The sequence below is a fragment of the Talpa occidentalis genome, unplaced genomic scaffold, assembly GCF_014898055.3.
Source record: "Talpa occidentalis isolate TD23 unplaced genomic scaffold, MPIMG_talOcc4v2.1 talOcc4.13, whole genome shotgun sequence".
Lineage (NCBI taxonomy): Eukaryota > Metazoa > Chordata > Mammalia > Eulipotyphla > Talpidae > Talpa > Talpa occidentalis.
Window position 1 is genome coordinate 43,064,041 of NW_023601322.1, and position 27,878 is coordinate 43,091,918.

Below are 27,878 nucleotides of genomic sequence, written 5' to 3' on the forward strand. Positions count from 1 at the left end.
TGTGGGGATAGATTCAAAAAATTACATTTTAAAAATAGAAAGCAGTTAGAAATAGATGACAGTTATCCACATGAAAGGAAATTAAAATTGTACTAAGGCAATGGTAAGCCAAATATAAACATGAAAGTCTAAAGAAATTTTAAGGAAGTGGTATCTACAGTAACAAGATTATGTAAGGAATACTCAGAAAAGGAATGGATTCAGAATAATTCTGATTTCTGACTTGGTAAACTTGGAAGATAGGTAACTATAAACTAAGAATTCAGGAATAGTGGCAGGTTTGGAAGGAATAAATTATAAACTCAGTTTAACACACTATATTTACAGAATAAAATGGAGGTGAATTCATACTATAGTCAACTGTAAGACCAACTTTAATTGTAAGTCTTGGTGTTTGAGGATGAGTATATTGATATATTAGAATCACTATTCAGGGAAAAGGCAGAACCTGCAGCAGTGAGCAGGTAGGGAACTGTGAAGATATTTTTAACAAGTGTGGAGGAGAGGTAGGTCGATAAAAAATCCAATTATTAAAGATACACCTCTGTGAAGAGGAGGTGCCATTTTCTGCACTCCCATTTACAGGCAGCTACCTTGGACTACAAGTTCCAGTATGCCATGAACAGGACTTCTTTAACTGGGGAGCTACTGGAAACCAGAGGTGGAGTTGAGTGGCCAGGCAGACTTATATACAGAAGGCAGCTCAATCTCTTGATGTTTCAGCTGACTTGCACCCTTGTAATGCTTGGAGGAAACTTATGGATGAGAGACATATAGAGACACTTGGCAGAGATATTTGAAGAGACACATGGGTGAGGAACATATGGAGAGGCTACTCCTGGTCCTTGGCAGAGACAATGTTAGTGTTATCTTGATGTGGTATATTTTGAATTTTGAGTCTTTCTTCTGTCATCTCTCTGAGACCTGCCTCATTCCCTTCCTTGGTTTCCCATCAGTAGGTACCTTAGACTTATGGCAAGTTCTCAGACTTCAATGGTTCCACTCAGGTCAAGCCTGTATGACTGAGCATTTGCCCACAAGGGGATGGTAATTTGGGGAGCTCTACTGGAAATTGTTTGAAATCCTTTCTTCTCTCTCTACAAACACCACTTTCTATTAAAAATCTTTCACATAAGAGTCTGCTTTGTTGCTTTTGTGTGCATGCAGATGGCCAAATTCCTTTTAGAGTGTGCACTCCATAAAAGTCTGGGGTCCCTGGGGACCCCTTGATCACACACTATCACAATTAGAATGGTGCAAATGGTATTCTAGACAGATGGTATTAGTCCCAAAAGAGGACCAAGATGAAAAAGGGAACAAAGGTTCTGAAGTAGCATTAAGGAAAAAAATGGATGCTGAACTCACCCCCTTCCCAGATCTGAATAGGTGCAGCAGGCAATCACTTGGCAATTATGCTAAGGAGGTGAAGAATTTGGAAGAAAATTGAGTACTCCAGTGACGATTTCTCCCTTTTTAGCACTCTACTAGAGAGCTACTAGGGTGAGGAGTTTGGCCTTGGGTGGGGGGCAGAGTTTAGCTTTGGGATGGCCATAGCAGTCAAAGGGGCAAACTCCTTTTCCCCAACCCCTACTACAGCAAAGAAGACACTGGTAAGGGTCTAAGTTCAGCCAGTTCCATGTACCATGCTCTACCTTGAGACAATCATTTAAGTTTCTAAATGAATGTGAGAAATGTCAAAATAAAGTCCATAAAGTCTCAGAATATAACCTTAGAAGACCCTCAAAGTTTCTTGAGTGGTATCAGTTGTTAACCATGTAAAAGTGAGATGGCTAGGAGACTTTTTGTATGGGCTGCTAGAATGCCAATTGGGGTTGCATGGCCTCTGGGTAAGTGCAAATCAAACCAAACTCCAAGGCTAGAGAGAATAGGCTAGACTGCAATGATATCACTATAGAAATTCTTAGCAATTGCCTGGTTTTTCGTGTTCTTGTATGGAAAAGAGAGCGGCGTTTGGAATCATGGAGTTATGTAAGCTAATTCTAGCTTCAATACTTATGCTTTTGGTCAAAATAGTCTTGGGCCCACTTTTCTTGACTATTAAATGGAGATAATCTCTCAGGCTGGTACAAAGATTAAATACAATAAAATACATAAAAAGCATAGCAAAGTCAACAAATACTAGTTCCATCTCTTTGCCCAAGCATTTCCAAGAGTACTAAAAGTCCTTATGCCTACAAAATAATACAGCAGGAGGAAAAGAAAACATTCTTACAAATTATAAGGTAATATAAAAATCTCTGAATGAAAATATGATATAAAATTAATGTTCATTGGGTCAGTTGGCTAAAACTCAGTGGTAATTAAGTTAAAGTTCAGTTCTCTTACTCTGACCTCTTTGCACTAGGAAGGTGTGTCACATTTTATTTTGCAGAATCACCCTTTGTTCAAAATAGAGCCCAACAACTAAGTAAGTATTAAAAATACAGAGACTGTGCAACTTAGGAGCAAAGCTAAGACTCCCATGATTTGAAGATCAGACTTATTAAACAAAAAATCTTTTTGTCTGCTGTTCAGTATATGCGATGCAAAGCAAAAGTCTAAAAACTTGGTGAGAATAAAATGCATCCACAAACTATACAAAATCTATGAATACCTCAAGAAGCTAAAAAGTTTCAAACAACATTATTAGTTCACTTCAGTTTAATGTAATTTCCTTTTAAATAACAAGTTAGAATACCTCTATAAATAGCAAGTTAAGCTTTTGATACTAAGCTCACACACTCAAAGAATGAACAAACTTTAAAAATAAAATGTTTTTCTTTGGCAAATCAGTAATAAATTAGTAGGCTTTACAAAAAAATCATTTCAATCTAATTTTACTTAGTAGATAAATGTTTGTACTATAAATAGTATAAATATTATAAATATTTTTCTTAAAATGTAACTGAAAGAAGCAGACACAACAGATTACATACTATATGATTTCATTTATGAAATTCTAAAATTAAAACTAATGATAGAAAGGAAATCATTTTTTACCAAGAGCCAGAGAGGGGAGAATATGAAAGGACACATGAGAAGTTCTGGGGGTGAAGAAAATGTTCTATATCATGATTATGTGGTATACAGACAAATATATAAATATTTTCAAAACTAACCCAAAGTCAAATAACTTTAATACATGAAAGATTGCTTCCAAAATTTCTTAAAAGGTTATATACCACATGTGGTACATATATACAATGGAATATTACTCAGCAATCAAAAAAGATAAGCATATGCAGTTTGCAGCAACATGGATGGAGCTAGAAGGGATCATGCTCAGCGAAATAAGTCAGAAAGAAAAAGAAAAATACCAGATGGTCTCACTCATAGCAGGAATTTAGAAAACCTAAACTAGGGACCAGGAAAAAGACTAATTAATACAAAGTAAAAATCAAAATCAACAAGCAACTATAAACCAGAGACACACTGGGGGGGGGGGGAACGGGGTGGGGGTCCAAGGAGAGGAAGGATTAGGGTCAAAATAAGGGGGGGGGTGCAATTGTATGGGGAATATAACCAAAATGAAAATGCATACATTTTGCAAAATGAAAAATGATGTAAGAATTATATGAAATAAAATATTAAAAAATTAGGTTATATACAAGCAGCATACTTATATAGAATCATTTCACTCAATATATTTTACTTAGAAAACAAATATTTATTTGCATAAAACATGTAAATAATATAAATAATATTTTCACAAACACAAAGTATTTATTTTCTGACATTTTATAAGAAATGGCTTTTAAGTTTTCTTGCAGAAAAACAAAAATGAGGAAGTACTTGACAAGTTTCCCTAACCACAATTTAAAACCCTTCAAAAATGTTTTCATTGATTCCGTACAGTGATAAAGTACTTGGAAAAATCTTTGAATACTTTTCCAGAATGAAAGTGGCATGAAACAAAAGGTACTATGGTAAACTGGAGAGCAAAGTCATTCCCAAGTGAACTCCATCCCAAAGTACTGCAATTTGATGTCAGGAAAGAACATAGGCTACAATGTAGCCAGAGCCCTGATATTTAAAGTAAAATAGAAATCTGGACTTATACGTGAATTTCCTAATTTTTTTAGAATGATGGTTCAAAATTTCTTTCATACAACCACTATAGACCAAAAACCAAAATCCATAGGCAGGATGCCTTCTGAATTTCTTCATTAATACAATCTTGCCATCTTTCTCTTTATTTGTATTAAGTCTAAATAGAATAATATGGAATACAAGTGCAACTAAAGTAAAATCAATCTCAAAACAAGAAGAAGGCTAGTCACTTCTGGTCATTCTGCTAAAAAAATGTCCTATTTAAATATCTACATATACTGGCTGGTAATAAAAGGAAAAAGCAGTTATAATGAAGGGAGAAGAAAATTACTACATTAAGATCAGTCAGCTTCCAGATTCCAGAGCAATAAAATAATCCACATGCTGAAATTTGAGAACTTCATTGCCCCAACTAGTCCAGCCTGGTTGTAAGTTTCGAGCAAACAATTCCAAACATTCCCCATTTGGCTTGATATAGTCTTTTAGAACCTCTGTCCAAAAAATAGAAAAAAAAATTATCACTAAGAAATTAATCAATTTCCTTTTAGCTATTAAGAGTAGGAAAAAAAACAAATTAATTGCAAGGGTTTCATCACAGGCTTTACTATTAATAATTAGACAGTTGTTTAAAATGAGCACCTTGGAGATTGGTAACACTACCATCAGAAATTTCAGTAGTCTTGATTTATGGGTTTTCATTTGTAGATGAGAAATGAGGATTTTAATACCCACACAGATGACTTTTCAGTTTCTAATACTGATGACATATCTCCTAAGTACTACCTTAATTTATTTTTTAATAAATGTAATCCATACATGAAATCTATAGAAACAATACAAAAAAACCTACTTTAAAAGTTAAGCTAAAATCTGATTCTCTGCAGATGTATATTTTAGTGTTAGAACATAAAAATGGAGTTGGACACAGAAATACTCAAGGCAAATATAGCCTCTGCAGTTATAAACTTGGTAGCACTAAGAACATTCTTTCACTTTCAAATTATAGATTTTATTTACCTAAAATCTCACCATATTATTTCCATAGTTAAGCAATCCTCATTCAAAATAGTAATAACTATTTAAAATTATATCTTATTGAAAAAAAGGCACCTCAAACATATGTTGGCTAAATAACTGTAATCTACATTAACAGGGGGAAAAAAAACTTTTTTTAAAGTACATGCTCATATTAGATGAAAAATATTTAAATCAATTTAACTTTGAACATGTTTGCTGATTGGTTGTATTATCTACATCACAGAAATTGAGTATGAAATAACAATTCAGGGATAAAAGGACACAAAAATAAACAGAACAGTTTGTAATTGCTCTAAAAGACTGATTTTGCTAGAAATCTATCAAATTCCCTTTAGGATTTCTTAGAAATACTTGACATAAGATTTAAAAAATAATATATCAACAACTTTTAAATATTTCACAATTTTCTTCAATTGCTCCTACCACAAAATAATCATTTGACTATAGCATTGTCTATAACTCAACTGAACTCAAGTGAAGACTTCTAGTCCTTTCTTAGGTATATAATTAAATGCCATAAAATTTGAAAGAGAAAGATTTCCCCCAAATCCTTAGAGGACAACAACATTACATCACATTTCCATTTCTCCCCCATGAATTCAATGCCTTATTCAATTCACTTTAATGTGGGATAAGGTTCTAGGGAAGCAAGATTTTATTGATTTGTTTTTGTTTGTTTGTTTAGTTTTAAGGACAACAATGTTAGCACTCTATTTTAGAATTTAAACTGTCAAAAATGTTTTCTATCCTGAGCACCCACTATAGTCAGTGATATGGGATTTTATAAAGAAATGGAATATTCTTGTTTCTTAAGTGTTCACAATCCAAAAGAAAAAGATAGTCAGGTACTTGGAGTGGCAAAATATACTGAACCTAAACCCATCTGCCACCTCCTACTTTTCTCAGTGTAAAACATTTCTACATAGCTTTTTTTCCTAATTGAGAAAAATAGAAATTCAAGGTATAATGATTCTGTTAACCATAAAAGCAAATTAATGGACCTGTATTATTCTTACTAATTTTAAATATAAATTTCTTACTAATTTTAAATATAAATTTAAAAGTAAATGCAAGATCTTATAATTTCTCATCACACACAAAAAATCTTGTAACTGTCTAGTGATGGATGTTAACTCGACTCAGTATGGTAACCATTTTGCAATATAGATATATCTCAAGTCTTCACATCATACACCTGAAAAGACTATATGAATTATGTCTCATAAAAAAGTTAATATAAATGCATAAATTTACCATATATGTACACTTGTGTAATTAAATTAACATTTGGCATTAGAAAAATATACTTCTAACTAAGGGGGAGGAAACAGTTCATGCATAGCCAGTCATTCCCCTTTCACTCTGGGAGCAAGGGGCAAGCCTGAGGAAGAAGTGGCTCAAACACCAGTATACTTATCAAACTATGTTTTACTTTGCAGATAGAAATTGCAAGTAAGTAAAGCAGTAGTTAGTAAGAAAAAGTAAAATATGAAAAGTAAAATTTATAATTTTAAAATTTTTAAATTTCATAATTTTCCTATATCAAACCTTCAACTTAAGAATACATGTTTATAATATTAGCTTATATGCCATAGCTATTGATGACTTATCTTTTAATCTACAGGAGGAAACTTGAAAACATAAAAATAGTGTAAATAGGGCCTCCCCGGTGGCGCAGCGGTTGAACGCTGGGTTGCGAAGCTGCCCGCAGCCTCTGCCGCGCTGATTCGATCCCCGGCTGCTCCCCGGCCACCGGAGGAGGGTCCCACATGGCGCGCAGACCTCTCCTGCCGCCCGCTGCTCCCCTCAGCAGTGTACTTCGGTCCTTCTGCCTGCTCTGCTCCCCGCTCTGGCTCTGGTGAATTCTCTCACCCTCCCGTGCTTCTGACTGTACCCAGTGCTTGTATAAATAAATAAATCTTTAAAAAAAAAAACCATTAAAAAAAATAGTGTATATATTCTGAAATGGAATAGCTGCCAATTACTTTTTTTTTTTTTTTGGGCAGTAGAAATAGCACTAAACTTATTTTTAATGAGAGAATGTGGATTTGTTTCTCAACACTAAGCCTGTTTTCCAAAGGCATAAACATTTTTTTAATCTTGGTATTTCAAGAAGCCAAGAGGACATTTCATTTTATGAATTTATATAAAACAGTTTAAGAACATTTACATGTAAAAGTTTTAAGCATTATAAATAAAACACGTATTATCCCAAATCTCACAATTTATAAGATTAAATATCATTATTCCCTCTTTAAGTGAGCACATTGATTAGAGTAACTCACTCATGTAGTAGTGCCAGGATTCAAATTCATCTTAGTGAATCTCCAAAATCAAAACTTTCCTCTAGATTTATGATTTCAGATTAAAATATACTGTAGAAATCTGAAAGCTGCTTTCTGGTAACTTTAACTTGTACAATCTGTACCTAAAACATAAGTACTTACTATACATTAACAAAAATAAAAGATTACAAATATTTCTAGTCTAGCATTATTTAACCAAAACAAAAGGATATATATTGAGTTATATAGATTTTTTTCCCCCCAAATCTAACTTTTGTTTTTAAATAAATGCTCTCCGTCCTAAAAATGTGTTCATGCTGCTCTCTACTGGAAAAAGGGCAGAACTGGCTTTAATACTTTAGAACAAGACTAATTCTTTTATAATTTTAAAATCTTGTCTTCTAAAATTAATCTTTAAACATAATTTTATTCCGTTTAAATGAAATTAATGAATATTATTTGTCAGTAATTATTTATTATTATTTGAGAATGAAAGGTTTGTGAGTCTTACCCATTGGATTCCTTAAAGTAAAAATTTTTAAGCAAAAATTTTAAAAATTTGATTTTTTAATGTAAAAATTAAGTCCTAAGACAAATACTATTTGCTGAATGATAAACAAAATTCAAGTGGAAGAACAGAAATTAGATTTCCTATATCAAGCATAACTGGTTCTAAAGATAATTTTTTTTTCTCAAATAACAATATAATCTCACTTTTTCATTTAAGTCATATTTAATGCATTAAAGAATATAGGACACTAACACTTAAATTTTGGCAATTATTCACTGAGACCCCTTCTATCAGAGAATGGATCATCAGGTTGACAGTCTAATATTGCTCAAATGAAATAACAGTAATAAGGACTCTTCTGCATAAGCAACTTAAGGTAATAGATATCTTAAAGTATATCAATAAATATGCTCAGGAATTTGTATTCGCTTTCCTTCATATCCTAGTTTAAGAATATGATATATTCTGCAAAGTGATATGACAGGCAGCTGTAGTTTTCTTCACTGGCAGTTTTAAAGTTTTGTTTTTTTTTAAACAAGAACCACCAAATTAATAAAATATGCATTCCTGATGAAAGTTTTGAAATAATAAACCCTGAATATCAAAAATCAGTATCTCTCAATGATTTACATTCCTTATTTTTTTTAAACAGGTCATTTGAAACATTTAGCATATTGTACTTCAGCTACAGATTTTCAAATATAACAATTCCTCACAACTTCGAAAGAGTGAAATGATTATAGAGTAATTCACTCAAGAAGCAGTGCCAGGGTTCAAACTCCAAAGCCAAAACTTTCCACTATACTCTAACATATTAGTCTACTAATAATTGAAAGCTGTTTCAACTTCCTTTCCAACAGTTCAGAAAAACAACATTACCTTTAACATAAACTGAGAGCTTATATGAAATATGGAAGTAATTTGAACCATCTCCTGGACTGCTATTTTGAGTTCCTGGTTTTTAACAAGCAAAAGACAGAGCCCTGGTAGTAAAAACTCCAAGCTGAAATATAATACTCAGATGCCCCTTCAGTCGATAAATAAGGGAAACCTTAAAAAGTGGTATAAGAAGAATAGCTGAGGGGGCCTCCCTTATGGTGCAGGGGTTAAGTCAATATTATCATGTTATGGCCTGAGTTCAATCCCTGGCCCTAACCCACATGGGAGCTAACCCACATGGTGCAGCAGACCTCTCCTCTCTCACCCCCTGCTCCCCTCAGCAGTGTATTTCAGTCAATCCCCACTCTGCCTCTGGTGACAGAGTGTTGTGCTCCCCACTCTATCTCTGATGAACCCTCTTACCCCCTGAACCTCTGGCCTACACCCAGAGGTATTCTGAAACTATTCTCTATTCCAAAAATTCTGCTATAAAATTTAGAACAGTAATCAAAAAAAAACCCAAATATCTGATTTAATTTCCAAATCCTTAGAGTATTCAAATACTAAATCCATTTTTTTTCAATCTCACAGAAGACATAACAATTCTATTTCATAAAACATACCAGCAAGAGGTGGCTTATGTGAGTGAAGAGTACAGGGCACACTGACAATTAACTTGTGGTCTGGAATGGAGAGCACTTTTACATCTGCATTCCTAATTAAAAAAGAACAAAATAAATAATATTCTAAAGGACATTTTTTTATATGTAAAGATCACAGTTACCTTGATTTTTTCACCATTCAAATTTTATGTGAATTTAAAATAAATGTTAAAAATAGAAATAATAGGGCCTCCCTGGTGGTGCAAGCTGTTGAACACAGTGCTATGAAGCTGTCCAAACCCTCTGCAGTGTGGGTTCAATCCAGGCTGGAGGCGAAGATACCCACATGGCATGGCAGACCTCTCCTGTCTCCCCTGCTGCTCCCCTCAGCAGTTTATTTCATTAGATCTGCCTGTTCTGCTCCCTGCTCTGTCTCTGGTGAATCTTCTCACCCTCCTGCATGTCTGGCCTGTACCCCAGTTCTTGTATGTATGACTAAATAAATATTAAAAATAAATAAATAAATAGAAATAAAAATAGAAACAATTTTAATAATTTTATAAATATATAATATTGAGGCATCTTTTATAACCTCCTTTTTTTATAATAATAACCACTGCACACTAGATAAACAAAAGGTAAAATAAAATTTCATGTAAATATATCATTCACGCTTTTCTGCTCTGGGCCATTTTCAATTTTCAAAAATGTAAAAATTAAGGCAAATCAATGATCATTATATTAGTAACTTTTAAAGCCAAAAAACTAATACATTTACACAATTTTAGAAAAGTTACCTTTCCTACCTTAATGATAAATCAGTTTTTTCTCGAACTCTCCCCAGTATAAGAACTTCATAAGGCTTTTTGTGTGGAGAATCTAGTGGAAACACAAACTCTCCTGAACTGGTAATCTGATAGGAAAGAGTTTTAAAAAATAATAAAAAAAAAATCACACAGCTGTAAATATCCAGGAAAGGGTTTTTCCCCCATCACTAAACAGTCTATACAATTTCCACCAAAGAAAAAGATACTATTAAACTTCTAAGCTAGTACTGTCCAATAAAAGTAGAATGCAAACCACATATATAATTTAAGTTTTCTAGTAGTAACATTAAAAAAAATAAAATGTGGTAAAATTAATTCTAACTATATATTTAATTTAACATTATCATTTCAAATGATATCAAAATATTATCATTTCAATGTTTGATCAATTCAAAAAAGCTATTGAGGTACGTTACATTCTTTTTTTCATACTAAGTCTCTGAAATTTGATGCATATTTTACAGTTAACAGCATAGCTCAACATGGACTAGCCACATTTCAAGTGCTGAAGAGTTACATATGGTCAGTGACTACCATTCTAAACACTGTAATTCTAAGGTATTAAAAAATATTTTAAATACCACCTTTATCATTTTACACACAAAAATCCCTACTTTTTATTAAAATTTATTCATGGAAGTGATGCCTTCATTAACATTTACTGATTACTATCAACATGACTAAGCAGATGATAATAAAAGTATTTTCTTTTCACTTATAGGGAAATAGTGGCAATAAATACTGTCAAACTAGAATTAATGAGAGGAAGGTGACAAATAATAAGCGAGACAATATTTGGTCCACTCCCTTGGCATTATAAATCCAGGAATTCAATTTTACACTTCAGACTTTCAAAGACTCACTTAAACTAGTCAAAATCAAAATACAATACATAACAAGAATGTCAATTCATTAATTAACCATGTAGATATATTTTTTCAGTGTCAGAATATTTATAACTGTTATATTTGGGAATCCTTGTCCCTATATTAAGGTGACTAAAAAAAAATAACATTCTTTTATCACCTCTAGGGGCCATGAAAGAGAGCTTCTCTTCTACACAGTTTTATATAAACACTGGCAAATTCTTATTCTTTTTTTTCCCCCAAATTTTATAGAGATATAACTGACATATAACATTAGTCCAAGGTGTACAAGATAATGATTTGATGTAAGTATATACTATGAAATGATTGCCAGTAAACATCTATAGCCTCACATAATTACAATTTTTTTCTTGTGATGAGAACTTTTAGGACTCTCTCGGCAACTTTTTTTTTTTTTTTTTTTTTTTTTTAAAGATTTTATTTATTTATTTATACAAGCACTGGGCACAGTCAGAAGTGGAGGGTGAGAGAATTCACCAGAGCCAGAGCGGGGAGCAGAGCAGGCAGAAGGACCGAAGTACACTGCTGAGGGGAGCAGCGGGCGGCAGGAGAGGTCTGTGCGCCATGTGGGACCCTCCTCCGGTGGCCGGGGAGCAGCCGGGGATCGAACCGGCGCTGCAGAGGCTGCGGGCAGCTTCGCAACCCAGCGCTCAACCGCTGCGCCACCGGGGAGGCCCTCTCGGCAACTTTTAAATCTACAATAAAGTACTAATAATTACAGCCATCATGCTGTACATTACATTCCCAGGACTTACTTATCTTGTAACTGGAAATTTGTACCTTTTGACCAGAATGTGTTCAAAAGGCAACTTCTATTCTTTGGCTATTCTTTTGAGTCAGTGCAGGTTATTCTTTCTGCTATTACAATATGTTTAATTAACAAATAAGGTGTTTCATATAATATAACGTATTTGTTATATTGTCTTATACAATGTGTTATATTGTCTTATATATATGGTCTTATACCATCTCTTAGAACTAATTACTATACAACAGATGAAGAGTTTCATTTTAATGTATTAACATTTTACTGATTTTGATTTCAGAAGTTGACCTCTTGCTGTCTTTGGCTCCAGTCTGACTGTAAAAGAACTAGCACAATAGACAGGTTGGAATGGGGTGTTATATTTCTGGCATGGTCCTTTACAAAAGCAACCAGAGCTAAGATGGAAAGTACATCATAAAAACAACTGCAAAAACAACATAAACATAAATGTAAATGTCTGTTTGCCAACTCCCTTAAACAGATACAAATTTATGCACACAGCTTTTAGAAGATATTTCAATAGGCTACAAAGTACATACAAAGCATATGAAAATAGAAGTCTATGACTAAAATGAATATATCAACTATATAAATATTAATCATTAAATACTAAACACTATCAAAAAATAATGCTTGGCTTATCTTTTTAAAATTCAGGAGGGTTTGGTAGAATGCACCTAAGTAGACAATATATCTTTAAACAATGGATGGCCAATAATTTATGAACTCATGCTTTATTTTTCTGTACTTTTTGGCATTCTACAGCAAACAGAAATGAAGATAATTCAACCAATCCAAGAGTTGGCATCATTTCTTTCAAAAGTAGGCACATCATTTCTTTCAAAAGTTCTACTGAGGCACTGAGAATAAAAGATAAGATTTATTTAAGTATAAGAGGTTCTTGGTTCCAGCATCTGCCCATCTCTTCCACACTTTGCTGTTCTCCCTCCCAACCCTGGAAACATAAGGAGAAAAAAAAAGAAGTAACAAAGCTTGACTGAAATTGAGGGTTTGTAAAGAGGAAGAAGATGAAGGATAAGATTATTTCTATAATCAGTGATGGACAGATTCCCCAAAGTTTTAGTTGTTTTTCAAACAGACTTTAAAGCTTTATAAATACCAAATGAGGTCCAACCACTATGGAAAGCTGTCTGGAGGTTTCTCAGTCCACTAAAAATGGAACTACCATACAACCCGGCAATTCCACTGCTAGGGATCTACCCAAAGGACACAAAAACATTGATTCAAAAGAACACCTGTATACATACGTTTATTACAGCACTATTTACAATAGGTAAAACTTGGAAACAACCCAAATGCCCAAAAATAGATGACTGGATCAAGAAGATGTGGTACATACACACAATGGAACATTATTCAGCAGTCAAAAAAAGATAAACTCATGCCATTCGCAGCAACGTGGATGGAGCTAGAAGGAATTATGCTCAGTGAAATAAGCCAGAAGGAAAAAGAAAAATATCAAATGGTTTCACTTATAACAGGAATATAGGGAAATCAAATAAGACATCAGTGTAAAAAAATAATAACAGTACAATACACAGCAAAGCAAAAACGGACAATTATAAATCAGAGACATACTTCAGGGAAGGAGGAGGGAGAGGGATCAGAGGGAGGGAAGGAGGAGCACAGGGGACTGCGGTGATGGAGCACAGGTGCAGTGGTGAAGGAAACTCTATGGGGACTACACCTGACGGGGCGGGGGTGGGGGGGAAGCAAATATTGTTTAAAAATGAACAATGATGTAAAAAATAAAAAAATTTATAATAAAAAAATAAAGTTTTAAATAAAGCCAAAAAAAAGATATTACTAATATGTGCGATATAAAGTAACTAAATTAAGAGTCAGATAAAGATAGCTTAAAAACTGACCCTTGATAGCTGACTATAGAACTTAAACACCAAGGAGGGGAGGGGGAGAACAAAGAGGGAAGGAAGTACATTGGGGGTGGACTGTGAGTGAATTGGTAGTGCGAGCACTACAGTGGTAATACCTGATCCAAATATCACCTCAATTAAAAATTAATTAATTAAATAAATAAAATTGCAATCCACTAAAAGAAAAAAAAAAGTTATCCTGATATCTTCCTGAATGATTTTCAATCAAGAAATGATTTCCTAAAAGTTTGGGACCCTACTACAAAAAGACATAGAACAGGTAAAAAGTCCTGAGAATAAGAAAATAAAGGTATAAAGGTATTTAGCAACAAAGTAAAAATTTTACTTAGACTATGGAGGAGGATTATAGCAGTGACATGTCAAATACTAAGAAGTAGACAACACTTACATGTCATATTAGATGAATAAAGAAGTTAACTTTTGAACTTACTTTTACCCAGTGCCACTCAGCAACTATATCCACAGACCAAGAAGGATAAAGTTCTTCCTTTACAAAACGTAGGTTCTTCTGCTTATTGGTTACCCAAGTAACAATAAGACAGTTTGGAGCAGCCAGTTTAGGGATAGGCAGTTGCTTTATTTGCAGTGGTGATAAATAATTATACCTAAAACAGAAAAAAAAAATTGCAAAATTCACTATAAATGAAAAAAAAAAATCAGGAGACCTGCATAACACTGACTCCACAAACTAAAAGCTGCTACAGCTATTTATTTGTATTACTAAATATGAAGTCATGGTGACACCCAGTGGACATATTATTACATGCAAGTGAGTTTAAAACTGTCAAGCTGTATTTCTTTTATCACTTCTAAATGCATTACATTTCAGTAATTTTACTAATATGTATAATATTCATTCTTCCTATTCAAAATATTAATGCTTTCGTCCAATAATCTTTACATTACATAGGGACCTCACTAAAGTAAGTCTTGAGACTACTGTTTCAATATCCCACAACATTTTCAACCTCACATCTATTATTCTTCTTTCTTCCTTCCCAATCAATTCCACTGGGCTGTCTGAAACCCTTATGCTTTCATCGTGTGTGATCCACACAATCCTCCTGGTCATCCATAGTAGAAAATCTAGTTCCTCTTCCCAGTCAAGTGAATGTGGTCCATTTTCTAACACCCAACACACACAACAGAGAGAGATGTGTCAGCATTCTCCCAGCTCCCCTTGCTGCTTCCAGGCTATAACTGACCACCCACTGTGCATAAACTTCTGTTCCCTTTGAGAGGTGTAACATTCTGGTATACTCACAGCTACAGTTTATTGCAAGGAAAAGTTTATTACAATTTATTATGTAAATGTTATTAGGGTTTATTACAGATTAAAATCAGTCAAAGGAAGAGGATTCCAAACAGTTTCCACTGTCCTCTCCATAGAGTCAAGTCATGTTACTCTCCTGGCAGCAACATATAATAATACAGAACTTCGGCATCAAGAGTTTTTATTGGAGTTTCATGATGTGGGCATAAGTGACTGACTGCCCATGTGGTTAAACTCAGTCTCCAGGGTGGACAGAAAGCACTGTGCTTCAAAGCCCCCACTTCAGGTGAGGTAAGGCTTATCTATGCACATAGAGGCGAAAATGTGCCCTCAAAATTTATATAGTATTTGAAATCAATGGTAAATAAATAAAATCTTATTTGGGAGGAAAAAACAGCTCTACCCTAAATCGTATAGTTGGTCTTTCTGGTGTGGCCAGTCCCCACCCTGAGATTGCTGATGAGGCCAGTCTCCCAAGCTCCCCACCAAGTCCCTTCTACCACATAAAATAAACAAGGACAATTCTATCTGGTATGACATAGATCACCTCCCAGAAGTTGAAGGCAAAGGTCAGACTTCTCTTTGGGCAAAGCCCAGACTTCTCTTTGGGCAAAGCCAAATTCTTTAATATACATACTCACAGAAAATTTTAATAATCTAATGCACAAATTAAAGTAGTATATATACATGCAATGGAATTTCATTATTCATAGAAAGGAATGAAGTATTGATACATACTATATCTGTAACCTTGAAAACATATGTCAAACGATAGAAGCCTATCACAAAGACCACACATTGTATTATTCTATTTATATGATTAGTGTCCACAAAAGGCAGGTTCACAGAGACAGAAAGATTAGTGTCCACAAAAGGCAGGTTCACAGAGACAGAAAGTAGATTAGTGATTGCCAGGGAATGGGCAAAGGAGATAACTGAAAAGTATGGGGATTCTTTGTGGGATAATGGAAATAGTCTAGAATTAGATATGCTGATATTTGTACAACATTGTTAATACATTAAACCACTGAACCACTTTAAAGTGGTTAAACCAGTGAATTTTATCTCAATTTTAAAAATACATAACAGCATCCTTCTCTCAAGAAGTTTATAATTTAATATTCACAATCCAATAAAATAGACCACTCATCCTTGTGACTAAAAAATGAAAATTTATGAAATATCAGGAAGTCAGCACATTTGTCTGAAGGTCTGGAATTTCAGTAGGACTCACAAGAATGACTCGGAAAGGTAAAGGAAATTTACAGTTAATTGCCAAACAAGATTCTTATAGTCTTTCCTCATCTTTATTATTGCTGCAACCTACCCTTAACCTCTGAATTCACAATCAAACCTACCCACCCTGAATCCTCTTTCTGTTCTGCCTTTAAATTTACCAATTATTTTCACAGCTAAAGAAGATGGAATATTGTTCAAAATTCCTGTAACTCTTTCTCAAAGTAGAGAGCATAAAAGACGGTATTACATAGTCACCATTTGGCAATCACCACAATAACTAATTTAGTCAAAAATCATCTATTGATGCTGTATTTGTTTTCTATTGTCATCATAACAAATTACCTCATATTTGGTGCCTTAAACAATATAACTTTATTATCTTTCAGTTCTGTAAGAGGTCTCACAGGGGTCTCACTAGGTTAAAATCAAGGTGAGGGTAGGATTACATTCCCTTTCAGAGGCTCTATAGGAAAATCTGTTTTCTTGTCTTTTCCAGCTTCCAGAGGCTGCCTGCTTTCCTTGGCTAATGGTGACATGAATTCAAACATTTAAGGGTGAGTTAGAGAAGTTCCTAAATAAAAGATTATTTAGAAAAATGCTTGGCCACATATTTTTAAACTTTAGAGTTTGGTATAAAAGAAGGCCAAAAAGTTACCCTTTTGTGTTACAGGAAAAGTTCCTGAACTGGTTCCGTCGGTAACCTCAGTCATTAATAAATATATTAATTTTGCCATTCTTATACCTAATTATAGTTTTAGCTCAAATGAACTGAGGTAATTAAAATTTTAAAATTAAAGTGTTTTAGTAGTTTCAGACAAACTAAACCACAAAGTGAGGCTTTCAGAAGATGTAACTGGAATGGAAAAACAACAATTACTTTAAGAAAGCATATCTAATAGATAGGCACTTACCTATTACTCCTTTTAACTGATTTGTTCTGCCATGGTGGATCTATCACAATTACATCATATGTTTTTCTACCTGAAAAAAAAAAGACATAATTAGAGTGAATTCCTTCTGTATGTGACCGCTTTAAAAATAATATGTTCTTCAAAACTGAACTGCACTCACTACAGACACAAATATAATAGAATGCAACAAAAGGATTTGTGACTTATTCAAATGATTTAGCAAAAAAAAAAAATTGAGAGCTTACCCTAATAATTTAGTACTGCTGGGCCTTTAATATAATTTCACCTATTTTTGCAGAAACTACCACAGATAATGAACTGGCCACCAGTGAGTGGTAAATGCCTTGTAAGTCTTGGCAGTCATATTAATATGGTCCCTTCGAACTTACATGGGTTTTGTGGCCTTTTGGCTTTACTTTTTTTTTTTTATTATTTTAAACTAATTTCAGGCTTATAACTGAAATGTTGACCATGATAAAATTTCTCTAATTGTCTACTACTGCCCTAGGATCCAAACCAGGATCACACGTTGGATTTAGTTGCCATATGTCCTCAATCTCCTCTAATCTGGGTAAATTCTTCAGCTTTTCTTTTGACATTTATGAAAGCTATTGGTCAATTCATATGTTCCTCAACTGGGGCGTGGTCTTTCTTCAGAATTATATTTGGGTTATTTATTTCTGGAAAAAGAACCACTGAGGTAATGCCATGCCCTTATCATAGCAATACATTAGAAAGTACAGGATGTCAAATGTCTCATGCTGATACTAACTTTGATCACTTGGTTAAAGGGTTATCTGTCAGGCTTCTCTAGTTCTTGCTTTGTAATTAGTAAGTACTTTGTGGGCGCAGATTTTAAGAGCGTGCAGATATTGTCTTTCATCTTTTCACCCACCAATTTAACATCTAATTACAGATACTATGGCATCTGATAAATGAAAATCTTCTAGGTCCATCATTCTACCTACATTTATTAATCACAATTTTACTAAAAGGAAGAGCTCTCTCTTCTCCTTTTACAGACATAGGTATATTTTTATAAATCTACAATCTCATAGATAATCAACAGAATTAGAAGAAGTAACAGTGTTTAAATAATTACAGTAATAAATAGCTATAAGAATGACAGAAAATGTTAAAATATAGCATAATCTTCACATTAACATGTTATTCTGTCATTTACCCAGAAGAATTTATGACACTGTGGAATGGGTTGATAGCAAAGAAAGATGTTTTTCATTAATAAGCTATATCTATTTTAATAACTTAAAATTCTGCTATAAAAATGTCCAAATAACAATAGCAGATTAAATTCAACTTGATCAATTTCTCCTAAATTCCTCATCCCAAGGAATATTCCAGCAACTATAATTATTAAAAATATATAAATCACTGAGCTGAGCACCCTTTGCAGATTATCTCATTTAATCCTCAAAATGGTCTTCAGAAGTATATCCACTTTATAGCCTGGGAAAATGAGACTCAGTTTTGTGTTTTGTGAAGTGCATAGCCTAAAGTCTCAAAATTAAGCTTCAGAACGGAAATCAAACTTAAGTCTGTATGACCATGGAATTTAATATTTAAAAATTTTAATTTTATACAGGAAAGTATTTCAAGAAATTTTATATAATAAACTTGAATATTAAAATGTAGCTAAAAGGCTTGGAATGTTTTGGGAATTAATATTTGTATCTGAAATAGTTCACTTTCTTTTTTTTTTTTTAGAACATTCTTTTTTTTTTTTAATTCTTTTTTTTTTCTTTTTTAGAGGCATGTTTTATTTATTTGTTTGTTTGTTTGTTTGTTTGTTTTGTTTATACATGCACGGAGGCCCTGAAATAGTTCACTTTCTATAAAGAAAGTACTACTATTTAGTCAAACCCAATTGTATCTTGAATTTCTAAGTACACAACAGTAACTATATTTACTCTTTTGGAGACTAGTTTTAACCCTTTTTTCATTTAAAAAAAAATCAAATTTTTCAAGAAGCAAAAGACAGCATTTTGAAACTGAATATTAAAAGAAAAACTACACTAAGAAAATTAAGTGTCTTCCCTATCTTAAAATGTTGACCTTCATTCAACATCAGATTATCTCTTGACTTTTGAGGCCACAGAAAACTTATTTTTCTAATAATATTTATAACAATTACTTACAATTCAGAAGTGGATGCATACAAGAAATATCAGACAAAAGAAAACTGGTTTTTGGTGGTAACAGGTATTTCTGTCCCATTAAAGTAATCAGTTTTGTAAAGCTAGAGTTGTTTTCAACAACCCGTGAAAATAAATCCTGCTCTGTAACAGACATATTATCTTCCATCAATTGTAACGTCTGAAGTTCCATTTCATTCAGAGAAGGCAAAAGCTTTGCCATTTCACATAATTCTGACAAATTGCAGGTATCAAGTGGTAAAGCAATGGGCTTACTGTCCCGTTTTTCAGAAAGTGGATGAAGAAAGCCACTTTTGAGACCTTCTTGGATTAACTGTGAAGAGCCATCCAAAATCAGTCTCCTGATCTGTAAGAGAATTTTTTTAAGTACATTAAAATATCACAGACATTAAAACAATTTCCTACATAAGAAATCTCTACAATGTTTTGAATATTTGAACTGAGAAATTGAAATAAAATGCTTAATGCTTACAGTAGAATAATTTCATATTAATATGGAAAGGTAAGAATATAGTGTACCTTTGAAATGCTGTTTCTTAATTGTATACACAAACCTTAGATTCACTGACAATTAAAGAAGCAAACAGTATATATTAAAAAAATCTTGAAAATGTAGAAGCTGTATGTGATAATATGAACATTTCTATAAGATAATGCAATTTCTAATCTATAAAGAGAATTAAGTTTAAATCACAACATTTAATCTTAAAAACTTCCTCATGGTTTAGCATTAAAATAAACATAACTTTGATTTTATCAAATACGGACTGAGTTGAAAAAAAAGAAATAAGGTACCCATCTAGACAAAAACAAAGTTGGAATTATAGTTCATAAACTTTATACAAGAAGAAATCTAAAAGGATTAAAGATACAAATGTGAGATAATACCATACCCTAGAAGAAAAAGGAAATTTCCTTTTAAAGTCTTGCAGAAGGAACACCTTTCTAATTATTACTCAAATATTCAGGAGGCATAAAGAAAAAACTGAATAAAGTCAAGTAAATAAAAACACAATGAAACCAATTTTCATCAACAGACAAATGGATAAAGAAATGTGGAATATAAATGCAATGAAATATTATACAGCTATTTAAAAAGGTGAAATAGTGTCTTTTGGGACAACATGTATGCTGTGGAAAAAAGTCAGAAAATGAAAGACAAATATAAGATAATTTCAATTACCTGTGGCATATAAACTTAAAAAAAGATGTACACTGGCAAAATACAACGAGAACAAATCTAGGACTTAGTGAAAAAGTTTACTGATTACCACAGTGAAGAGGGTGGATGGAAGAGGGGGTGTAGGAGGAAAGTTTTAGAAAGGGCACTGTCATGGGAGGTCTGGTGGAGAAGAAGTGAAACGTGCACAAATAAAGAAGTAAAAATGTAATCCTAAAACTATAGTAATTAATTTTAAAAAGCCATAATATTGCCTGCATAGCATAATAACAAAAAATAATTAAAGTTAAAATGACAAATTTGGAAAATGTATTTGCTATTTATCATAAACAAAGAGCTCATTTCCCTCACATACAAAAAGCTCCTATAGACTCCTATAAATCAATAAGAAAACAGCCCAGTTTTTAAGTGTGCAAAGGCAAAAGTTGACATAAAAAGAAATACAAATGGTTTTTAAATATGTAAAAATGTTTAACTACACTTTCATAAGAGACATTCAAATGAAAACTATATTGCAATACTATTTTTCACCGATCAGATTAACAAAGATCAAAAACAGTAACATACCATGTCAGTATGGATGGGTAGAAACAGGCAAAATTATAAATTTCTGGCATGTTAATAAAATGAAACAATCTCTATAGTGGCAACATGGCATCATTTATCAAAATGTTCAAACCCTCAGACCCAGTAATTCAACTTCCTGAAATTTCTCCTGCAAATACACATATACACATAGAAATGGCATATACATAATATACCTAACATGTCAGCATTAAAGACAAAGTACATAAAAGCACAAAAGAACAAATGGGATATAAAACAATTTGTAAGATATGTTAAGCTGAAGGGGGAAAAGCAAGTTGCAAAAGTGTGAAATATGAAAACAGGAACTATAATACATGTCCCTTTTTGTATATGAAAATCACCAATGGACAGAAACATGGGGAGGAGGAAGCAGGTGACAGAGACAGAATTAGAGAAAGACTTCATACACTTTTTGTGCATGTCAATCCTTACAATATTAATGTATTAGCTATCCAAATATAAATAAGAATGAATAAAAAGCAAATCGATCAATTCATCTGCTTTCTATAGTTTCCCGCTACCCTTCAAATTGTCTGAATGTCTTTCATAATAAAAGCATGTATAAATGCTTACATAATCGTTACTTCCGATCACCCCAGTTTCATCTCTAACCAATCTCTTTTGCACTCCACAGTGCACAAGCAAAATGTTTCATAATTTATAGTTATCATTAACAGTCCCAAATATTTAACAAACTGAATATACATGAATTCAAGAAACTCTACACTCTAATTTCATTTAATATCAAAGTAAAATTACTAATCTTTATTGTATAATACCAGACCCTGTATTTGTGCATATTTCTGCAGTTTAATCTTGTAAGTGGCATTGCTAGGCAATAGATATATTTCCAAAATCAACAAAATAACATTTCTGGTATTAAAGGATACAGCATTTGTATATTCAGCTATCTTCAATACATTTAAAAGTAAATTGATTAATGAAAACCATGATGAGAAACTACTTCAGACCCATTAGGACTGTTATTGGTTTTAAAAAAAGTTAGTGAGGATATACAAAAATTGGAATCCTTGTACATTGCTCATAAAAATGTAAAATGGAGCAACAGCTATGGAAACATCTGGCAGTTTCTCAAAAACTTTAACATAAATTTACTACATGACCCAGCAATTCTACTTCTGGGTACATATCTAAAAGAACCAAGAGTAGGAATTCAAATACATACTTGTACACAAATATTCATAGCAGCATTATTCACAATAGCTAAAAGGTAGAAACAACCCAAATGTCCACAAATGAATGGATAAATGAAATGCAGTAGATGTGTACAGTATTATTCAACCTTAAGAGGATGAAATTCTGATATATACTGCAATATGTATGAACTTGAAGGCAATATGCTAAGGGAAATAAATTGTATGGTGACATATATATGACATACCTAGAATAAGGGTATTCACAATATTCACAATGATAGAAAGTTGAACAGAGGTTTCCAAGAGTTGGGGAAACAGCAACATATTATTTAATGGGTACAGGTTCTTTTTGGAATGATGAAAAAGTTCTGGAAATGGATAGTGGTGATGATGGCACAATACTGTGAATGTACTTAATGCCACTGAATTGTTACAAATTGTCTTAAGATAGTAAATTTTATGCTATCTATATTTTTATCACAAAAAGAAAAAAATCTAATGTTCTACCATCACATTAATTCAACATAATCAAAACTGTACTAACATCTCTCCTAAGCCAAATTCTCACCCCAATTTTCCCATTTCAAAACTTCCTTTAGTTTCCTCTCATTTCCTTGCCTCCTAGATTTCCTTTATCTGAAGCTCTAGAAATAAATACATCACATTATTCAGGCTTTCTTCTGCTACAATCTTAATAAGTTGCTTTTCTATGGACAATACGTTTTCATAACATAACATTTCTAAACTTAATGTCTACTGTTGTTAAATATATAAAACTAATAAACATATATGAAGTCAATAAAAATCAGTTTAACTACTCACTACTATAAAAGTAACAATCACTCTACTATTAAATTCTAACCTTGATCAAAATGATTGCTTGACTTTTAAGAACATCATTATTTATGGTGTCCATTTATCTACACAACTTCACAATTACTCTTCCAGTGTCATCAATGTACATCTTACCTTTTTATGATATTCCATAGCATCCAATTCACCTTGATTGAAAACAACACATCTTTTACGCTTCTAAAGAATAAATTACAGGGAGAAATTTATATTTCAAACTACTACAATATTGGTATTTTGAATTCTATTATTCTTCTTTATCACATTTTTCATATTTTGTGTATCAGACATGTCTTTAAGAGCAAATAATTAACTATTGAGGTCAAGTAAACAAATAATTATTTCCCAACTACTACTCTAAAGTTAATGGGAGAGGGCCTCCCAGGTGGCGCAGCAGTTTAGTACTGGGTTGCGAAGCTGCCCGCAGCCTCTGCAGCACCAGTTTGATCCCCAGCTGCTCCCCAGCCACCGGAGGAGGGTCCCACATGGCGCGCAGACCTCTCCTGCCACCCGCTGCTTCCCTCAGCAGTGTACTTCGGTCCTTCTGCCTGCTCTGCTCCCCGCTCTGGCTCTGGTGAATTCTCTCACCCTCCTGCGCGTCTGACTGTACCCAGTGCTTGTATAAATAAAAATAAATCTTTTTAAAAAATAAATAAAGTTAATGGGCGATAAGAAGTCACATCAGCCTTATGTGCTCCTAGTTAGAACTGACACTGACATCTATAGAATACAATTGTCCAACTTTATAAAGTCACTAGAGTCACCTATCAACTGAGCTACATACTATAAATATTCTGAACTTACATTTCTGAGAAGAATTATCAACATACAGTCATCAAAAAATAAAATCCGATGTACTTTTAATAACTCTTTACAATTAAAATTTCTTAAAACTTTCTACCTTCCGAATTGTGGAACTGGAGATTTCTTTTTTAACACCATCCATTAGATCTTCCTTTCCAGTAGTCTGTTGGCAGTCTTTGTCAGTAGGTGAAGTTATATAAGGTTTAGTGACATCAAACAGTTCAGATCGAAAAACATATTTCTGTCTGAGTTTTTCACAATTTCCTCCCTCATCGTTTGGTAGTTTTGTGGTAGAGTCAGAAGCAATAAATGTAGCAGAAGTTCCAAAAGAGGACACAGAATCCATGTGTAGAGAATCAGGGTGGACAGACATGGGCTCATTTTTACAGTAACAAGGTTCACAAAGCTTGTGAAGTTGATAGTTACTCTTGTTAATGAAAGAAAGATGATCCAGTAACCATCCTGGTGACAGTTGGTGCACCACAGACATTCTCTTCCTTAAAAAAAAAAAACAACTCCGGAAATTATAAACGAGAAATAAAATTTCAATAAAACTATATTACGCGCACAGGCAGATTTGTTATGCAAACATATACTTGACATGTACACAGAAGAGAATTTAATATTCAAGATGTCCTTATAGCAAGACTAAGCAAATGTTATGTAATGTTTTAATATGAATTTTCAATTCATTATTCAACCCTGGAAATTCAATTTTTTTCAGCCAGTTTGGCCAAAGAGGCTAATGTCTTCTTATTTCTGGAATCCCTACTTTCCTCAGACCGCCACATAACTTCTGCTTGGTCTCAGGATCTAATCACGAGATTTACATTCTCCAAGTTAGGACAGTAAACAAAGGTAAGATTACTGTATGAACGCAAAGAATGCTACATTACCTATATGAATTCATCCTTTTAATGAGATGGAACCCTAGAGAGGGTCCATATTTTTGAGAATATTTGCAAATCAACTCTTGTTTTTTCAAACTACATTTGCAAAAATAAATCAGTCCTTCTGACTTAGACAATAACGCAATATTAATAGCACTAAATCCGAACAAAATTGCAAGGTTAAAATTCCAGATCTCTGTTGACTTGTCCAAAACTACAACTCTTTTTTTTTTAATATTTATTTATTTATGCATAGAAGAGCTGGGATACAGGCCAGAGATACGGGGGCCAGGGGGTGGGTGAGAGGATTCACCAGAAACAGAGCAGGGAACAGTACAGGCAGACTGACGAAGTACACTGCTGAGAGGAGCTGCGGGCACGGCAGGAGAGGTCTGCTCGCCATGTGGGCTTCTCCCTAGCCGGCCGGGGATAGAACTCGTGCTGCTGCAGAGGCTGCGGATTGCCTCACAGGGCGGTACTCAACCCCTTCCGCCACCAAGGAGGCCCCAAAACTACAACTCTTGTCGTAACAGCACAACTCCTACAAAACCCCGATATTCCGACTTTAGGTCTAAGCTCGTCTCTAAGCATTAAGCGCTATTTGCATCAGAATTCAAACCCAAGGAGCGGGGAATTCATTTTTTAACAAAGCAATCTACGGTGCTAGGGGCACCTCTCCAACTTGCTCCCCCTTCTCTGCTTCACACCCACTGACACCCCAACCCCCCGCCCTCAGGCTCCCTTCGCGCTCCCCGCGTAGCACCGCTAGAGGACCAGGACGCGCCAGCGAGCAAAGGCTGAGCCTTCCCGAGCCCGCGAACCCACGGTCACCAATCATTCTATCCTACCTCACCGCTTTCCTTGTCAGGAAAGTGCACGCCGCCTCCCCACAATCACATCAGGAAAACAACAGCAATCTACAAAGTGGTCATAAAAGACGCTCTTTCAGGGAACGGGCGGAGGGTTGGGGGAAACAGCTCCCTTTCTAAGAGCCATGGGCGCGGCCATATTGTTGTACGGAAACGGTGTGTCCAGGAAGACTTGGCGCGTTCTGCCGCTTCTCAGCCGCGCAGAACGCTCGGGTCTTCAGAGCTAAACTTGGAGAGCGGACCGCAGTTCGCAGGGGACACTTACGCTGGCCGGGAGACGCCAGTGAGACCCGTTGCGCAGCGCGAACAATACGCTAGTTCCGGCGACGAGTGACGCGTGAGAGTTACGCACGCCCGTGCGCGCCGTGCGTGATGATGTCATCACCGGCGCAGAGTTTAAAATTCGAACGGCGCGGGCGGGTGGGATGAGGATTTGTTGTTTTGGCGGCTGCTCAAATGTTCAACGCCCAGTTACACGGTTTACAGAAATTCGGTGCCTGGGTTGTGCCAGGAAACTAAAAGAAGGGTAAGTAAAGACTTTGAGTTAATTTCGTGCCTTTGATACTGCTCTGGAGGAGAAAGCTATGGCGCCAGCAGCTTAGCTGTGGCGCTCTTACAGGGAAAGTGTTTGTTTAGTTCCTGCTGTGTGGAGAGGCCTGTGGGCTGACTCTGTGCGAGGCGCGGGTTTGCCGGGGCCAGTACACTTTTACTGGCTGGTTTCCCAAAAGTCAGCTGGAACTGATGGGGAGAACAACAGCTGGGAAAAGGAAGAGAATTGATGGGAACAGAGATAAGGACAACTGAGGAACTATTCGGTGTTTTGTGTTTAAGACACTAGTGTAACCTCCTGTTGCCATGTTAGAGGTACATCTAGAACTCTTAATCTTACACATCTTGTGCAGAGATTGGGAGTGCACTAATGGGAAAACTGAATAGATGCAGAAGCATGTATGGAAGGAGAAGTAGGCGGCGAAAATCAAGAAGAGGAGAGTAGAAATGGTTTTTACAAGTAAGGAGATCCTAGAGAAGTAGAAGAATATCAATAAACGACCTCTTTTCTGGAAGCCGCAGCAGGGTCTGAGAAGACTGGGTATACAGTGGCGAATGCCATAGAGATTAGATGGGATCATGAGTATCTTAGGAGGTGAGGGTGTCAGTAGATGACTCGGAAATGAGACAAAGTTGATGCCGGAATTGTCAGGCCTAGTCTCCCAGCCGGGATCGGATTTCAGGCTGCAGGGCAGCGCTGAGCCCCAGCCTCTAGACCCCCACGGGTTGGTGTCTCACGAAGCCGCAGCAGGAACTTCGCAGACGCTCAGGCAAGCAAGCGAGAAGAGGCAGGTTTGTTTAGAAGAAAAAGTTTATTGAGGAGAAAAAGAGCAGAAATAAAGTGGGACTCCCAGGCCAGGGAACCAGGCCTGGGAGGGGCAAGGAAGCCAAAGTGGAGTCGTGTCTTAGGGAATATATACCTTTTTTCCCTCATTATTCTAAAGCTGCCCCAGTCTCTTTGTGATTGGTTAGTTCTCGGCTGTCTCACTTAATTTGCTACTGAGTAGGGGGATCTTCACGTTCCTTATCTAACAGCTTTCTCTTTCCCCATTTGTTGCATCTTTAAATTTATGGCCCAGTCCTCTGGATGGACATCCCTGCATTGAAGTTAAACAGCTGCCCTTCTAATGTGACCATAAATTAAATCACTCTCCATTTCTCCAATCTCCGCCTCCCTTTACCACCTGAAGGAAACCAGGACCAGCATTAACAATGTTGTCCTTGGTCCTGGCATGTTTGTTTTTCCTAATGGAATGGGTTACTTTCCCTTGCTTGTCCTTATCTCTGAAGCCTCCCTAAATTTTTCAGAGGTCCCCTCCTGCACTATCCCTAAAACTGCCTAATAACCCTAGCTTGCCCTGTCTCAAAGTGATGAGAAAAAAATGGATCAGCCTGTAGACTCTTTTGTGGACCAGATTGTTCTTGTTGAGCAGGTTTGCCGGGGACCAGCCTCCGGCAAAATGTCGTGTCAGGGGTTCCTGAAAGGATGAGACAGCTTTGGCCAAAACGAAAGGACTGAAACTTAGGGACTGAGAGGAAGGGAATGAGGTGAGGTGTTAGTATCTTCTGCCCGAAAGGCTCAGCAGGTTCTTTATTTATACATTTTTTGCAAGCAGTAGGATTACATTATC

The 27,878-nt window shown here is 34.9% G+C and overlaps 2 protein-coding genes across 8 annotated transcripts in view; one reads left to right on the forward strand and one right to left on the reverse strand.

Moving 5' to 3' along the window:
* Positions 1–3,719: 3,719 nt before the first annotated feature.
* On the reverse strand, positions 3,720–27,801 carry METTL4 (methyltransferase 4, N6-adenosine). Of its 7 annotated transcripts, none has more exons than XM_037508772.2 (9): positions 25,964–25,993; positions 24,037–24,436; positions 23,253–23,315; positions 19,614–19,704; positions 17,185–17,254; positions 14,192–14,366; positions 10,172–10,278; positions 9,387–9,478; positions 3,720–4,541 (listed from the first exon to the last, which is right to left on the reverse strand). In XM_037508772.2, exons 2-9 carry the CDS (start codon positions 24,427–24,429, stop codon positions 4,396–4,398), a joined length of 1,137 nt encoding a protein of 378 aa, XP_037364669.1. In that variant the 5' UTR covers positions 24,430–24,436; positions 25,964–25,993; the 3' UTR covers positions 3,720–4,395. The 7 variants fall into 7 exon arrangements, with proteins under 7 accessions (XP_037364669.1, XP_037364665.1, XP_037364667.1 ...); XM_037508768.2 differs by having other exon boundaries at positions 19,341–19,704; XM_037508770.2 differs by lacking the exon at positions 25,964–25,993 and adding an exon at positions 25,683–25,957 and having other exon boundaries at positions 19,341–19,704.
* Positions 26,089–27,878, forward strand: part of NDC80 (NDC80 kinetochore complex component) — a 54,604-nt gene continuing 52,814 nt past the window's right edge. Inside the window, exon 1 of the mRNA XM_037508774.2 lies at positions 26,089–26,224. The gene's annotated coding sequence lies outside the window, so the exon portion shown is untranslated. The remainder of the gene's footprint in view (positions 26,225–27,878) is intronic.